General features: G+C 41.3%; 1 protein-coding gene across 1 annotated transcript in view; it reads left to right on the top strand.

The window, feature by feature from the left end:
- myo6a (myosin VIa) overlaps window positions 1–18,142 on the top strand; it is a 153,867-nt gene that overhangs the window by 22,321 nt on the left and 113,404 nt on the right. Inside the window, exons 2-3 of the mRNA XM_030047151.1 lie at window positions 6,905–7,039; window positions 16,973–17,042. Coding sequence (XP_029903011.1) covers window positions 6,923–7,039; window positions 16,973–17,042 — 187 coding nt within the window. The 5' untranslated portion in view covers window positions 6,905–6,922. The remainder of the gene's footprint in view (window positions 1–6,904; window positions 7,040–16,972; window positions 17,043–18,142) is intronic.

Raw genomic sequence — 18,142 nt, 5'->3', positions numbered from 1 at the left:
AATAAAAATGTATATAAAATAAATAAATAGAAATCTTCTTTCAGCAAAAATCATCACACATCACCATTATTATTAGTGCAAAATTAAGAGTAAATAAATTGTAAGGGGCTTGAGTAATAGGGAGTGCAGCCTCTAATATTTAAAGGGGGATCGATCAAAATATGACCGATATATGTGAGCTCAGAAATTTCAAGATCACCAAATTTCCCTGCAAAGCTGGCATTTTGGAGATTCGAGGTTTTGGCTCATCAGTGGAGAAACGCTGTTTTACCTGCGTCTGTTTGCAGAATCTGTCCTGCTAAAAGACCGATTTTGAAGCGGAGAGCCTCACTCCCTACATGGCCTGTTTTAAAAATCACCACGGGGACAAAGAAATGGCTTGTCCAGTGTCTTCACCGCTGGGGGAAAGTTACAGCCCTGACAATAAGTCACCAGCAACCTTTGATCTAAAATTTTGCCGCATCCCTTCAGGCACAGGCCGAGGGAACAGAACATTTCCTGAATTACACTGAAGCTTCACACAGGAACTGAGCTGAAACTGCACGTCGCCATGCGTGCATGAGTCACATCGGTCCTGCATGACGCTGAGCGGCTTCTGCTTCAACGACACATGAATTTAAGCCAGTGTTATGTATGGAGCACTTTTCATTTACAGTGCAATCTCAATGTGTAGAAGTAGAAGCTTCAATGTATACTAGGCAAAAAAAAGTTCTGCACCGCTTTTCCAGTCTATAATTTCTCCCCTTTATTTATACCCAATAGTGTTGGGTATAAATAAAATCCCATTCAATGTGTTTTCAGTTGATCATTTCTCCCCTGTGATAATTGGATTTGTGAGTTATACTGTTGGAATGCCAGTCCCCTTTACAATAAGGTATAACTGTAAGGACGAGGCAACACAGCTAAACAGGTGGGAAGCACAATATTTTATTCATTTTCTCATTTTGCCATATGCTGTCAATTAAGTGCCAGTTAGGAACACCTGTGAGTGCAATTTAAATTACCAACAGAAGAACAGTGAAGGGAATTCTGATTGATTGAAAGGACATTGAATGGGATTTTGCTCCCCTCAAAAAGGGGGGGAGGGGACATGTTTAGCCATGTTGGTCATACCAATCGATTGACGATCCTTACAACTTATTTCTCATTGAAAAGGGGACTAATCAGGCTTTCTAACGGTATAAAAGACAACACCAGTCGGTATTGTTAAATGGGAGAAATGATCAACTGAAAAAATATTGCAGGTCACTTCTCACACAATCACTGGTGTCACTCATTCCAGAAATGCAGGATCCTTACAAGTTGTATCTCATTGGAAAGAGGATGAATCAGGCTTTACAAAAGTATAAGATACAACACTATTGGGTAAAAATAAAGGGGAGAAATTATAGACTGAAAAAGCGGTGCAGAACTTTTTTTGCCAAGTATATATTTAAATAAGAAAAAGAAAGCAAAAACTCATAAAAAGAATTCTTCTCCTGCCCCCCAGCCACGTAAACACACCTACTCACACACACACACACACACACACACACACACACACAGAGCGAGAGAGAGAGAGAGAGAGAGCTTGAATTCACCTTATAAGCATTTAGAAAGGCTTATGTTGCAGCCACATACACATCAGCTGAAAATTCTTGTTTTTTTTTGTTGTTTTTTTGAACTCTAACCTACAAATGAAAATGAAAAACGATTCTGTTTTGTAGCTTCAGTTGAACGTGCTGTTATTTATTTTTAGCTCCTAACGTGTTCGTAAGGTCAGCTTACCTACTTTACCTGCATCTGGATTTGGTTCAGATGAAACTCGTGGACTGAACTCTGTGTGGCCTCGCTGTTGTTGCAGAGCGGGGCAGGGAGGCTGTTAAGTCCCTGGCTCAAGGATACATCAGCTTTGGACAAACAAATATGTTGTTGCGGGGTTTGAACTCGCAACCTTTTCTGATCACTTGGCCGCTCTGACCAGACGATCATATTTGGTGTAACGGTTCAATAAACCCACAGTTCAGTTTGTAATGTGGTTTATGGGTCACAGTGTCAGTTTGGGTTTGCGTTTTACATTGTGTTATTTGCAGAAATAACATTTTTTCATCCAGAGATCAGGGATAACAACATGAAATCAACCAACAGCTGTGTTACAGATACACTGATATAATAAGACTACTGCTTGCATGACTACTTGCATGTTAAGAGCCATTTCCTATGGCTGTTTCACAATAAAAGCCAGTGGAAGGCTTTTGATATGAAACAGTGGCCTTTGCATCTAGTAGGCATGGGCCTGTGTGTGATTTTGGGTGGATGTGCTATTGCACAGATGCGAGTCCATTAATACCTGCACCCACACACACCCACACACACACACATTCACACATGCCCGATATAAATATGCAAGAAATGAAAAAAAAAAAAAAAAAAATTGTCACTCTTGTTCACAGTGCTCCCAGATTTCTTTGTGTGCTCCCAAATTTTTTCATTTAGGAGCACTTTTGGAAAAAAAGTCAGTGTAGAGCCCTGAAATACTTCAAGTATATTCATCAATTCATCATTTAAGTGGGTGGTTGTATGGCTCTCATACAGCGGATGTGTTTGTGACTCTGCACTTTTCATCCCCCCAGTTCAAAATATAATGAATCCTCATCATCAGGTGACTCTCAGACGCCCTGGAGGTCCAACCATGTGTGTACTGAACGGTTCATTTATTTACGGTTTGGTTTTTACACCACTATATTGCAGCTGTTTTCTCAATCACATAAAACACAGAAAGTAGGGGTTCAGTTTCTTGCACAGCAGGAATGGACAACTCGGCCGCTCCAGGAATCGAACCTGTGTCTTTCCACTCGCGCCACCGCGTGAAACAATTAAGCCGACTGTACTCTACATAGACAATCACGGTGCAAATTTAACTCCTGGTTTATTTTTATAGTCTCCCAGCGCAGACCTCAGAAGTGGATACTACTCAATTGTTCGTCTAGTTATTTTAAAATGAATGAAAGCTCCTATTCAAAAGTCTTGGGCCTTATTGAGTTTGCAGTCTGACAGCGAGCCAGGATGTGAAGAGGGAGCTGTTGAATGTTGTTAGCTTCAAGTTTGCCACAGCTGTGCGCATGGAAACTGTCAGGCAGGACTTGGCCAAGTGTCTCAGCTCTTATTGGCAGCCGAGCCGGTGCTCAGTGACCTCATCTCATTCATGTTAATGGGGTCTGTCTGCTCCTCATTGGCATTGCAGTTTACTTTGTCGGCATTTGGCTGACGCTTAAAGACGAGTGATTTGTATCAGCCGATCAGGTGGGGACACTTTGACAGATCACATAGCTGCTGCGGGGGTCGAACGTGTGTCTTTAAGGTGACAGGACAGCCTCTCTAACCTTTATCCCACCCTGCGGCATGTTTTTGACTAGTTCAATTCTATAAACTTTTATTATCTGGTCATGAAATTGATCCCTCGATTTATACTTAGATAAAAACTAATGCAGGCAATCTTTCAGCGACATTTTTGAGTTTGTGTGTGGTGGGTTTATATCCTCAGTAACTCAATTATATTGTTTATTGTCTTCCAAAACAGTCAGATTGTAATAGTAGGGTGATTTCGGGACATCATGATGCATAAAATTGTGTCTAAACAGATGATAACAAGTGCATTTTTGCCAAAAAAAAAAAAAACCCCTCTCAATTAGGCATGAAACATTTTCAGGAATATGCGTGAGTTAGGTTGTGATGTATATGCTGATATAAGAAAAAAAGGGGGAGTGTATTGATGTTGACTTCAGTCATATCACCCAGTCCTAGTTGCCATGTTACAATACAGTCTAATACATCATTCAGTTATTTGTATATCCTGCTGAGAGACTCATGCATGGACACAAGGTTAGAGGACATGGGCAGCCAAGATAGGCGGCCCCAGAGCTTTTGGGTGTATTAATGTCTTGCTCAAAGGTTGGGCACATTACTGTGGGAACTGAACTTGTGACCTCCCAGTGACCGTTGAGCAAACAGCCAGGCCGTTCTGCCGCCAAGTAAGACTGTATTTCCCATCGCACTTTGAAGGGACTTGTTCGTCGAACGGCCAGAAGGTGGTTGTTATGCTGAGCAAGTGATTCCCCAAGAGTGAGCTGAATTGCCTGGTGATTGAGCATTGAAAATCTCCTTTCTCTGGATTCCAGAGAAGAGAGGCTTGAGGCCGAGCCAGACTGCAGAGCTTTGTGTCTGAGGCAACAGGGAACGAACATGGACAAACTCCCCGAGCTGGCGAACCAGAACTGCAAGCCGAAAAGAGAAGGAGCCATTTAGTGCACATTAATGGCTGATATGATTTGGGATACATGGACACTGGTTCATGTAAACGCCACATTCACGCTGCAATTTTCAGAGTATAGGCTGATTTATACTTGTACACTGTTGCTAAATGAAATTGTTCACAACGATAAAAAAAGTGATGATTCTGTGTTGGTGGGTTTGAGTGTAGATTTCTGAAATGCAGCAGCAGTGTCATTTCTTTTTTTATTAATTCCATGCTAACAAAGCTTGGATAAAAAGTGAAGCAATCATGTTTTACTTTCACTGAATAACTGTCAGCGTCCAAAGTGATGTTTTGGAGAGTTTCGTGACAGCTGACGGTCCCTAAAGGCTAATTTCGAACACGCATTTTTGCAAACCTCCTCAGCTTGTTTCTCTTCACCTGGATTCACTTTATCTTCACTTTGAATGGAAATCAGCTGCAAACAAGATGACAGACATCCTCTGAGGACCTTGACACAGAAGTCTAAATGATCCATATGTTTAAGGGGTCAATGTGTTACGTATTTAATACTTGATAACACAAGATGGTATTGGATGTTCATTGGGTTGGTGATCTGTAGTGGCTGCTGTGATTTCTGGCTTTAAAAAAAAACACATTTTCCACCTTGGACTTTGTCTTGGAAGAAAAAAACCCCGACTCATTTGTAGACACACGGGCAGGGATTCAGTGTCTTGCTCAAAGACACTTCAGCAGGTCAGATTCCTCCCAGCATGGGGTTGGACCCTGTGTCCTCTGGTTAAAGGGTTGTTTCTTTAAGCCCAGGGCCTCCCTGCCAATATGCAGGCAATAAGATAATATTTGAATAGGTAAACACTTGTTAACTGTTGGATTTTGCCACTGGCACCAGCCTGGTTTCCATGGCTGTATTTGCTGTATTCAAATTTCCGTTTTCCAGGGTTTGTGATCAAGATATGAAGACTTGCGTAAACATCTTATCCTGAGAGGGTCTATTAAAAAGGATGTGCAATACAATTTTAGCCAGAATACTACAGTAAGCACCCGGGAGAGCTCATCCTGAGTGGTAAATGACCTGTGAGGTGGAATAGTGTGTGCATGTAAACACGCACAGATCCAGGTGGTTGTTTTTCCTGTTTCGTCACGCGTCGTGCTGGTTTGTGGTCTGCTCTCCCTCCAGGCTGCATTTGTTTTCCAGATTACCTGCAAACCACAGAGGTTCAAAGTAGCTCCCCTGCCACTACAGATTGATGTATTTAGAGTAAAATGCCATTATCTTACTGTTATTTTCTGCTTCTATACCTCTGTTATTGTCCAAGTAGAAGCACACTTAAAGTACTTGTAGAAGTCATAAGTACAATGACGTAATATTTACACTCAAACAGTTGTTCTTAACTTTACCTCTTGTTGTGTAAGATTAACTGAACCTCGGGCTTATTTTGGCCAAATCATTTGCAAAGACCCTGCTGAATCCATAGTACTTTTTTGTGAAAGACTGGAAAACACAACAAAGCATAATACTTATTTCTAATTGTTCGTTCAACAAGTCCAGTGCAGCAGAACTTGTTCACCAGTTTAATAATAACATGAGTTAGAGTTATCTGAAGTAGCGCTGCCGAACTTTAAATCCTGTTTCCATGCCTGGTAAACCAGCAGACGTCCCGAGCATCTGAAGATTTCCCAGAGGGAAAGGCACTTATTATATTACTACATCACCACAGTAACAGGATCAGCTGTTAAGTTGACTCAATAACAAGATAATTGGTGTGTTGGCCACCGCAAAGCCCTGGAGAGCTCGGTAAACATGTGATTCAATACACCGTGTGTAGTCCATAGGTCCATAGGTCCATAGATTGATCCTATTTTTAGATTTCCACACACTAAAGAGACTGTGTTCAATTTGTCAGATTGAAAAAAGCTGGAAGATGGAGGCTAGCATTGAACTGGCATTGGGAATATTACAGATGTAGGCGATTTAGGGCCAGGCTTAAAATTCACAGAGCTCTTGCCAAGTAAAATTTGAAACACAAACAGAGGAGCTGTGCTTTACATTTTGACCCACTTCTGAAAATGTCTGGGTATTTCTTTATTAGAGGAAGTTTTGATATTAAACTCATCAAAAAGATAAAATTGCCCCAGAAGGCTCATGAGATTCCCAGTAAGATCAAATGTTGGATTTGCATTGCACTGTGGGACTTTAAAATTGATATTTTCATCTGCTTGGATCTAATGTGCTCATTTATGCTCTAAGGAGATGAAACCAAGAAAACACCTTGGGGTGGATTTCAACTGTTTTTTTTTTTGTTTGTTTGTTTGTTTTTTTCCGGCATTGCAGCATTGCTTCCCTCTAATCATGTGCATTTTAATTTCATGTGTTTAATTATAACTTCGCTGACCCACTAGAAGTCCCAACTAGTTCAGTGAGTAATATATGACGCTAAAAATCATCCCAGATTTGTTTTTTTTTTTTTACTCCTTGCCACTGATATATTTTTGAAGACCTAACTTCATGAAATTTGCTCAGCACACTAACGATCCCACTAACTTTCATTGAGAGAAAACCACCACCATTGTAGTTAAGTGTTTTTCAGCATTGGTGTACAGCACACACACCCCTTTGTAACGGTCCCCTTGTTCATGTGTCATGTTTTCCAGAGCCTTCCGAGCGGTGCGATGGAGGATGGGAAGCCGGTGTGGGCACCCCACCCAGTAGACGGGTTCCAGCTGGGAACCATAGTGGACATTGGAGCCGACAGCCTCACCATCGAACCTCTCAAACAGAGGGGAAAGGTGAGGGAGCGCTCAGCGTGTCGATGGTGTATTTTCTGCTGCACACCGGCTGAATTTGCTGTCACACTTTGCACTGATTTCTGTCTCAGATGTCAGAACCAAGAAGGAGCAACGTGTATATATATGACTTTAGAAAGGAAGTGTTGGGGTATCAATGCAGATGTACAAAAAGCACATACATTCGTGTAGTGTTACACTCATGCAACCATTCATGATTGTCTAAATCATGGAGCAAAATCAGGGTTTGGTATCAGAGTATGACATCTATCAAGGCCATACTGATCTGAGGTGTCAGTACAAATTAGAGCATATTTAAAAATATCCAACATGGTCAGTTCTTGCAATGAAAACTGATGTTTTGTCCTCCTAATGTCCATTTTCACCACATGCACTGCAAAAGTTCATTTCATGACCCAGTTCCCTTGAGCCATGGAAGTCATGGAAATTTGAAAAGTCCATTCCAGACCATTCCAGACAGGGAAAGTCAAAAGATCTTGGGCCTACTCATTTTGTCAGCCTCAGTTTAAAAAAAAAAATGAATGAATCTTAAAGTTGTTTAAAATGTTAAAATGCCTGTAGATCATGAAAATTCAACTTTTTAATCATACATACATTTGACAGAGTGGGAACCTTGTTAGCAAGTTATTTCATGTAATATTTGATATGTGATTTCACCTTGTTTCCAATGGAGTATAACAATTTTTCATGATTTTCTTGAAATAAGTATAAATAAGTCCCTTAACCAAAATGGAAAAAGGCCACATTGGAAAAAGTAAGAATATGTCATAGAAGTAGTGTTTTTTTTTTTTTTTTTTTTTTTTTTTTTCACTTGTTTGAAAAAAAAAAAAGGATTAAGATGGATTTGTTTTCGTATTGCAGACATTTCAAGGTTTGTCCCAGTCAGCTCAGGTCTCTCAGAGCTCTCATCTCCTGCCAAGCCTCACCCAGCTCTCATTATTGATATCAGTCATTTAATGCGCCACTGGAAGCGATAAAACACACTCGTCCATCCACCTGCCAGAGTGCAAAATGAATCCGCCGCATCTGAAGTCATGTGGCTCTCGGAGAAAGACAAATAGGCTTTCCTAGCTGTCTCCCACATTCACCACTAATTCTCTTTTCCCTCTGGAGGAAGTGCCGCGTCGCCCTCGCCAAGCTTACTAATGTCACTGAGAGACGGACGCGAGGCTTGGTGCTGATATATTTTTGCCGCAGAGTCCGTCTCAGGTACTCTGTCCCCGGAAAACCTGTGTAACTGATGGTTCCTCTTCAGACCGCCTGCTCCCTCAGTCTGTTTACACGCCCCACATAAAACACAGGGCTCTGTCGCTTCTTAATGGGAACAAAGCTCTCAGTGTCTGAAATGTTCAAGATTTGGTGTTTGTAGAGCATTCCTAATGGAGAGGATGTTGATTTTTAAATTTTTTTTTTTTAACCGCCGAATCTCTAGTGGCATCGATTATAGTCTCCATCCATGCGTTTGCCTATTCTGCATTAAAAACGAAAACTGTTCGTTGAATGTTAAAGTTTAAAATAGTACCAAAACAACTGGTTGATGGATTGAATGAATTAGTTATAATTTCTGTGTCAAGCAAAAATCCCAAATATTTTCCCATTCCAGCCTCATTGAGATCACTAAAATGCTAAGATTCTTACTTTTGTCTAAATATCATTAAAAAAAAAATAATAATTTGATTTTTTTTTTTTTTTTGGCTGGTCAGACTAAGGAAGCAGTTTAAAGAAATCACTTTGGACTCTACTAATGTTCCATGAGACTTCCTCTTTTTGTAAGTGATTATTTGAAAAAATAATTGATTCATTAATCAACAGTGAAAATAGGGATTAGTTGCCCTTTTTGTAAAACCAAATGGCGATCTTGTAACATGAAAATCTGCCTTGCAACCAGCTGGCTACTACACCGTCCCCTGCAATGTGATTCAGCTTAAGAGGCCAAAAATTGCAATTTTTCAAGCAGTTTATCTTGGCGATGGGATTGAGCATTGGGGAAGTCTGATGGCGTTTCAACAAGGATGCATTACAAAGTGGACGTTGCGCAGTCTTTACATCTGCAGCGCTTCACCTCCTGCACACGCTCATCCTTGAGACCCAGGAGGAATATTTGCTCCATCTGTCCGCTCATTGCTTCGGCTCTGACCCCTGCGCTCCTTACTAATGGCAGCTTGTAACGCTGGCTGGACCTCTAGGAATTTAAGCTCCTGCTCCCGTGATGCTTATTCTAAGTTGCCCTAGATAACGGCGTAAGCTAAACGCCTAAAATGAAAAAGTAAAACTGTTTATGAGAGCCTCAGAAGCTGCAGAGGGTGAATGAATCAAAGTGGTGCCTCCTGCTGCTGCGTGATGGCAACGTCCCGGTTTGCAGCAAAGAGAGAAGACAAATGTGCTTGTCTGTGTGTGCGGCCTGCACTCTTTGTAATGAACACATCTGTACTTGAGATCCTTCCTGGCCACATAAGCAAAATGAATTGAAATGAAAATTGACCTCGATTGAAAAGGGGTCCCCACATGGCAAGAGAAGCAACCACTTGCTTTTAATGCAGTGGTATCCTGATATTATTGCCTTTAATTCTTTAATCTTTTTTTTTTAAATTTATTTAAATGCATTCAGTGAAATTCATTTGTTGAGTTCTAAGATTCCTAGGCAAAACATGCTGATATTCATACTGCAAGTCTTCCACTCTGTTCCACATTTCCTGAGTTTGCTTTCTTTTCTTTCTTTTTTGTAATTGATTGTTCATATCGTTTCAGGGATGTCTCCTCTAACCCCTGCCAATCTGAACTGACGGTGATGTTGAAAAGGCTTGGGCATAGAGTAATAATAACAAAAGACACCACATCTTCTTTTGTACTTTTGCTTGTTAAAACACATTTTAGTTGCGGCTAGAATCAGCTGCTCAAATATCAGTCAAGCTGCCTGTTAGTTTTTATTTCCAGTGTTTGTGATTGTCCTCCATACTAAGGCAGGCTCAGCCAAGATGCTGTTAGGGCCAAAACTATGACAGTTGACTCAGGTGAACAACATGAGATTATTTGTCACAGCAACATTGAAATTTGAGCATAGGTTGCATGGCCCAGTGTCCAGTTTTGTGCCTTATATCTGTGGGTTTCAGATCAGAATGGAAGCAGCGGGACTCCCTGCAGGTTTTCGCTGTTCACTCTGATTAGAAAACATCAGATTAGTGTCGCACACGGGGAGGAGAGGAGCGAGCATAGCTGCAGTAATATGCACGGATACATCCATCCTTCAGATCTTTGCTCGGTTTGAGCTTCCGGGCCGCGGCGGAGGCCTGTGACAGTCTGAGTCAGAACAATGTCCCGTCTGTCCCGCTGCAGCCAGTTTGTGCCAGTGTCTGACGGCGTGTTAGCTAGCTGGCAGACCTCCTCGGCTGCACGGCAAGAGAGAGAGAGAGAGAGAGGGAGGGGCCGCTCAGTGCATGATACCGTGTCATTCTGTCAGCCACAATGGCCAACTCTGTGTCCCGTGGCCCAGGGTGACGCGTCCCAGACGGCGTCCACGGTTTGACTCCGCCTCCATGTTGGCGGTAGAGAGGATGGGGTTTGGCTGGTTTTAAATTGGGGCAGGAGAGCCGAGTTAGCTGCCATCCGTTCAGTCAGCACATGGCACCCAAGGTAATTACAGACTAATTAAATGATCATCAGTGACTGACCTTTGTAGCAGTGGGAATTGCTACAACATCGACGGGTCTCTGACACAGACCGTCCATGCCTGCCCTCCCCTTGTGTTACGGTGGCCTGCAGTTGACTCAGGCAATAAAGTCACAAATGCATTGTTTTGCAGTTCAAGTACCTTAGGAAGACAGGACGTCTGCACATCCTTAAAAACTCTTCAGAGATCCCAAATTCTGAGTGAAAAATGTAGGCCTGAAAGTCAGGTGTTCAAATTAGAATTTATGAGGTCTTAATTTCAACATTGGATTTCATCTAATTTCATTTATCCATGATTTTCACGTTGCCAGGTTCTTCATTCTAGTCAACATGTCTGATGTTGTAAAACTGTCCGAGCCTAATATAACCTTTATACTCACCTTTTTGCACAGAAACACATCCAGCTTCCCTTTGAATTGTAGGAGAAACATAGTGAGGCAGTTTTTCTGTCGCTCCTAGATTATGATGATATAAGCTTCAGACATGCTGCTGCTTCCATTCTTAAACCCCCTGGACTGAATTTATCATTCTGCCCTCAGATTCACCACCGGAGATCCCTGATGATACTCGCCATTGCATTTTATATAACAAAGTTGCTTGGTCCTCTCCAGCATAGAGGCATAATAATCACTTGTATATTTTTATCCATAAATCCGTTATTGGACATTCACCACCCTGTGCAACATTAATGCCTGACTGGACCACAGGACCATACCAAACTTGCTCTACTAACTGTATGAACTTGGAAAATCTGCCTGGACAATTCAAGACTGTGATCTCTAACCACTTCACCTCAGTTTGTGGTTGTTGTCACTGAATATTGTTCTCTTTTGAAGGGTTTAATTTTACGTTTTTATCTCCACGTCATCGTAAATAAGGGGAAACTCCATGATTGTCGAGGGTTAAATAGAGGTTTGAGTGAATGAACCTGCAGTACTTGCTTGTAGAGAGGAATTCGAGAAAATCCTTCCCTGTTTCAAGCTCTGAGAAGAAAAAAAAAGTCCTGGTCAGACTTACAACAGCAGCAATCCTACCTAAAGAAAACCGTTATAATAACAGCACATACAATCATCTAGTTAATAATGACCATATTCCTACCTAAAAACAACTTCTGCATTGGACCAAATATACAATATTTACCTTCATACTTACCTGTAATGCTTATTTTAAAAAGAATTAGGTGATTTGTCTGAAAAATCAGTCTTAAATTTAGTTGAAATTTGCATTAAAATGGTCTTTCATAGCATTAAATAGAGCTCTTGATACCTGTAGACACCTTGGGGGTGTTGTTCCAAAACAAAGCCTAAAATTACGTTTTAAAGGGACTGACCAAAGTAATCCTGGAGCCTCTTGTCCAGATTATTTTGTGGCAGGGGGCAGGAAAACCCAAACCTCGTGGTTGATGGACTTGAGCTGTCTGACTTTGATGGACACGCTGGTTGTGGCAGAGGATCAAAGCTGGGAACTTCTGCTCACTAAATGATCTCCGCAGCCAACAAAAGGCCCTGCCACTCTTTCAGTGTTCAGTGTTTTGACTATTTTTTTCCTCCTTCCTCTCAGATTAGTAACTGTGCGTCACCTCCCCCACCTGCACCTCCTCTCTCTTCCCTGTTTTCTCCTCTCCATTCTCCTCACGCGGACCAGCGCTGTGGAGTCCTGCCAATTTGGGCTGAGAATGTGGAACATGCCACCACTGGAAAGAATGAATCGACTGTACGTCACCTTGGCACCCCTGCCTTGGCATATTAAAACGCCTGGAGTGCCTCTTTAATTGGACAGATTAAACGGCTTGGCCAGCGGAGAGAGGCCGGTTGAGCCCCGGCGCCCTGCGGGAGCTGGCTGTGATTGGCCTGTAGATCACAGAAACGCAGCACCGACCCCCTCCTCCAAACAACCGTGGGGTCACATGTGTTCTCACAAACATCTCCAGTATTAGCTCAACATGCTCAGATTTAGCAAGCAGAATGTGTGACGTGTGGTCGGCTAATGCCTGGCAGCTTTTGGACAGTTCACATAAAAGTAAAGCGGAGTTTGAATAGAGGCACAGTCAGCCGGCCCCTTGTGGGGATTTCCCAGACACGGGCAGCAGATCTATTTTTTGTTTTATTTGTATTTTCAACAGACGTAGCATTCACATGAAATTATTTCTGAATTTACTGTCCTCTCAGTGTTCTGCAGAATGTTTATTGGAGACCGTTCTCTGGCCAAAAAATGTTGTTTTTGCAGCAGCTTATTACAAATTATAGTTACGTTTTAAAGTTAATCGCCCTCTAGTGGTCCTGTGAATGATGACACTGTGGTGTCAGTGTTAAGAGAGCGACATCGTCTGCATATTAGCGAACTTTTTCCTAACGTTAACCATTAAAGACAAACCCACAATCCAACAGGCAGATTCAGAAAATGTGAAACAGTAGCGCAATTTGGGACGTGGTGCCTTTTCACATGTTTTGTTTGTTAACAATTGCTAGCTCGCTGGCTAACTTTCTGGCTAGCTCGCTCAGGAAACAGTCCTTTGGGTCATATTAGTGGGTTGGAGCAAATAATCGTGTGGGTTGGAGGACTTGTTGGTTTATTGTGTTTATCATACCCGTTTCTTTATCCACTCTGTTCACCTGAAAATATAAACCCCTAAAAAGAGTTTGCATGGCCCAGTAATCAAGTTTCTCCAGGAGAAATCTAACCTTGTTAACCAGATGTCTCTTAAACCCTTACCATGATTATGGAAACTAGTGTTGTTGTTTACTTGGTATTTGAGAAATCAGATAACTGTGTGTATGTGGCAAATAACCCGATTACTGAAGTGCATGTAAACACAGTGACCGTCACATTTCCATTTAAGAGGTATAATTAGGCTTTACGCTTACACAGAGTGGACAGACAAGGGCAGATCGAGCATCAGAGGTACTTGAAAAGATGATATCTGGGGGGATTTTCTGGCGTATACTGTAAAATGGTCTTTTTTCCATAAATAGCTGTTTGTATTTTCATGTTTTGAGTTCTTCATTAAGCTGTATTATTGCATTTCTAGAATGATTGATGGCTTTATGGTCCTCCGAAGGAATACCGACCCAGGGTTTATTTTTAAGTAAATAATCCACCTCATGTGATCTGACATGGGTCACTTTAATAGGGTTTATGTCAGGGCTGATGAATTGTCAGATAGCTGGGTGGTCTCTTCAGGCTGCACAAGACAGAACAGGGATTGCCAGAAAGTTCAGTTATTTTAAAGACAGTTTGAGTGATTTTCTGATGTAATTTCCAAGTCATCTGACATACTCTCTGTTGTCCAATTCACCACGTCCCGCCGATCTGACATTTCAAGCGGCGTAAAACAAACGCATAATTATTTGTTTCTGCTGTTTTAGGATGGGAAAATGAAAACAACCCACATGGTCTGAGGTTGAGTGATGCAGAAATATTCATTACAAACTGTGCTCCTCTGCAAACAGTCAAACCCACACACTTGTTTTTTTTTTTTTTTTTTTTTCTTGTTAACTCGTCATGACTGTGTCAAAGAGGCCAAAGTACTTGTGCTCTTTTGCTGCTGTTTTGCTCAAGTCTGCAGGCATTTCCTCTGAAGCTGCAGCTCGATGCCGCCAGGAGAGACAAGTGAACCTGTCAGATCTGAGTTGCTGCTCTTGTACAATTACACAACGCTTGACTTCTGAGCAGCTTTGGCAAAGGAACTCAGTGGGAGTGTGAAACTTTGGTTTAATGTCGACTCATGATTCACCAGTTGGGTTATTGATTTAAGAACGTTTTTTAGTCTTTTTTGTAAAAAGTCCTTTTAATTTGAGCTTGTAAACCACGTTTCGAATCAGTGATTTGGTTCAGTCCTTCTGGCCAAAATTTTACATCCACTGAACTTGTTTAATGATGTAAGGCTGTCTCTAAATCAGACAAAATAATTAATTTAACATTATTAATTCTCTAAAATCAACAAAAAAGTTGCAGTTCACCGGACTCTGTCAGATAAGCATGTTAGATCGTTCTCTGAAGAATTGTGAATGATTCAGTTCAAAGCATTTCACCTTCACTCCAAAGTCAGACTGATTCGCTGTGTTTATTTCTTTTAGCGCATTTATGCAGCTGAGTCGGCAGAATTTATTATCAGTGCATTGTTGCAATGAATGATGAATGAATATTTAGCTTCTCTTTTCTGGGTAGACCATCGGTTTAATTTTATAAAGACCTTGAATCCAAAATGTCTTCGCCATTTCAGAAAAGAATCAGAATCATAAATACTTTATTGATCCCCTTGGGGAAATTGAGTAAAAAATAAATAAATAAATAAATGAAGTGACTTAAATGATCAGAATTGACCCCATATCCATAGAACACCTCTGTGGTCGAAAGGCTCGAAACCACAAGTTGTTCAAAGAAGTTGTTTGAAAAGACGAACTAAGCGGAAATCCACATATTATTCGACCAAATTAAAAAATGCTGGAATAGTTGGAAGGCCTCCCGTTCTAAGGCTGAAGGTCAAAATGGCAAACATGGTTCTGAACCAGCCAGTTTTCATTTTTACAGTCCGTTGGATGACCTGATGGGAGAGCGCCCACTGGTGAACATGACTCATCATAGATTATATTTATATCTCCATCAGATTAGACGTCTCCCAGCACGTAGAACCGTTTTGCGCATGTCAGAAAAGTTGTATTGTGATTAAACACTTTGGAGCATGTAAACACGCATCTTATCAGATCACTTTATTTAGTGTCCATGACAGTGACACTGAAGTCTGGACACTGGACTCTCTAATCAGAGAGATTTCAGTCGGGTTGAAGAAATATTGTCCATGTAACCGCAGCGATGCTTCTCAGGCAGCAGTTAACCTTCCCAGAGGCATCTGTCAGGCAGCAGTAGAACAGATGCTGATGTGATGTTCTACACCAAATGAAATCTGAGCCGGTGTGTGTGGTCGCCCATCGCTGCTACCTGCACGGTTTTGTGCAAATAGGGGATCAAAACATCTTTCAGCTCAAAAAACCTCAGTAGTTTGGTTTGATGCTGAGCTTGGCTGCCCCCTGCTCAGTGCTTTCTTGGTATATATCACATTTTTGAGTGAAAACCCCCTCATTACATGGTGGTTAATAATGCAGAGTGGCTGTGCCCTGCTGTGAAGGTGTTGACTGGCGTCTCGCTCGCCGTCCGTCACCACGCCGTCTCTCCCCGGCCGCCCCTTCCCTCTGATCCTGTTACCTCCTGCCTCCAAATAATTCATCGAGCCTTGATGTGCGGGCAGACCGCAGCAGCTGGTGTGTTTATCCCTCCGGGGAGCTGGTTAAAAAAAGGACACAAGACTTTAAATAGTCTTAAATCAGTGAGAGGAAGAACAAAAATAGCTTTCAGAAGAATGTAGAGGAATGATCAAGATGCTCAGTAGCTTTGATTTTGCGGTGAAATGAGATGTTGGAAAAGTAAAAAGTAAGAGTCGCTGTTATGAAATGGTTATCAGCTCAAAATTCAAACAAGTCATGATTTTTTAAGGGGAATATGTAACTGAGACAGTAAGTGAGTGAGTAAACTTCCACCTCCAGCTGGTCATCATCACAAGGCATGAATAACCGCCAATACGAATGGAAATAGATTTTATTTTCAGAAAAGGGCTGAAAAAGACTCAAATCCTTCGATAGCTCACATCAGGTTGGCACAGCTAACTACATGTGTATTAAACACTAATGCACGTTTAAAAAGTGGGTTTAACAGCCACTACATTCATGAACTTCACTCCTTACATGACAAAAAAAACACTTACCGGTAAACACAAACTGAATCCTCTATATTGTAAAGACAACGGGTAAGAAACACGTGACAAGGAGAGAAAGTTAAAATGAGCTTTTGAAATGCTATAATTAAGAAAACACACGCACATCTCAAGCTTTGGGTGCAAGGTCGTGATTTAAGTCCCAAAGGGGGATAATTACCAGCAATTATGAATAATGTGAAGGTAGAAACGTCTTTAATTGCTTGGGGAATGCGACCAACGCGTTTCAGCAATAAAATGAGCCATCATCAGCCAACAAACGAGCAAAAAACCCCAAAACAAAACAAAACAAAAAAAAACTATTCCCAGTTAATTTGTGAGTGCTGGTAATAATTCCCTTTTGATATTTTATTTTTGTGTTTTGTGTTGAGTTTTCATTTATGCAATGGCCATTAAAGGGCAAAGAGAAAAGATGAAAGTTTTTTATTTTATGTTTCATAAGATTTGGTGTTAATCAGTTCTCTCTTTTTTGTTTCTTGCAGACCTTTTTGGCTCCAGTCAACCAAGTCTTCCCTGCAGAGGACGATGTCAACAAACATGTGGAGGACAACTGTGAGTTTTTTTTCTAATCGTCATTTCTCTCTCTAGTCACTGATAGAATTTTAATCCATTGCATTTGTGGTTGTAATGCTTTGTTTTAATTTGATGTTGAATTCCCAAAAATCTCCTGCTGACTCATGTAAGTGCTTCTCATCAGCTGGAAAAACTTGACTTTCCCAGCAGCAGCGTCCGTCCCTTGCTGAAACCCAGGGTCATGCTAATGACTTTTAATCCACATTACATCACTGAGCTTTAATTGATGCACTGTCCCGCAGGGCACATTCAGAGCTGCACTAAGAAAGATTTTTATGTAAAATACACACATTTTTTTCTGTGTAAATCACAAAGTGTAGCTGCATCAGATAAGGAACCTTTTCCATTGCATGGTAAGAAACAAAAACGAGGCCAAATGGGAGAAAGTGTCACTATATTCAGCTCTAGTTATCACTGCTGATGTGGCCCTTCATTTTGTTACAGTCCTGTTTCGGTTTCTTTATTTTTAATCAACATTTAATCAACGTTTATGGCCTGGCAGCAAAATTTCCCTCTCATTTACCTTTTCCCTCCATCAAACTCCTGTTGTCCTTTGACTGAGCGATGATGCCAGCTTAGGCTTTGCTGTGTTTTTCTCCGTTTGCCTTCTCCAAAAGCTCGGCAGCTGATGACACACAGCTTCTTCCTCAACTTGAATTTAAACGTGGCAGCTGCTGGCAGGCGCAGTGAACCTGCAGTGGTCCTGCTGGTTCCTGTTAGTTGCACATACACAACAGGAACCAAAAAATCAACAGAAAGTCAGGATTGCAGTGGAAAAGGGCCTTAAGTGCGTCCTATTTCGAACAAATGAGTCCTGTAGATTCAACATTTTTGCTTAAATGTAGTTCTTACCCATACATAGGGTGATGAATCAAAACTTGAAGTGCAAACTCCTCCTTAAAACCTCTAAAAAACCAAAGGAAACCATTGAGCAATGTTCATATTTTTTAGGGCAATTGAGCTCGATTTGAGATACATAATCAGCGCAGTTTTTTGGCGAAGTGCCCCTTTAAACTTTGAGTTACATTTGATAAGTGCGCACTGATGTACCGGTTGTGTCTCGCAGTTTTCGCTTTTTA

This window comes from Myripristis murdjan, chromosome 24 (genome assembly GCF_902150065.1).
Source record: "Myripristis murdjan chromosome 24, fMyrMur1.1, whole genome shotgun sequence".
NCBI classification, from domain to species: Eukaryota; Metazoa; Chordata; class Actinopteri; order Holocentriformes; family Holocentridae; genus Myripristis; species Myripristis murdjan.
Note: the sequence above shows the minus strand (reverse complement) of the source record. Positions and strands in the feature narration are given on the sequence as shown.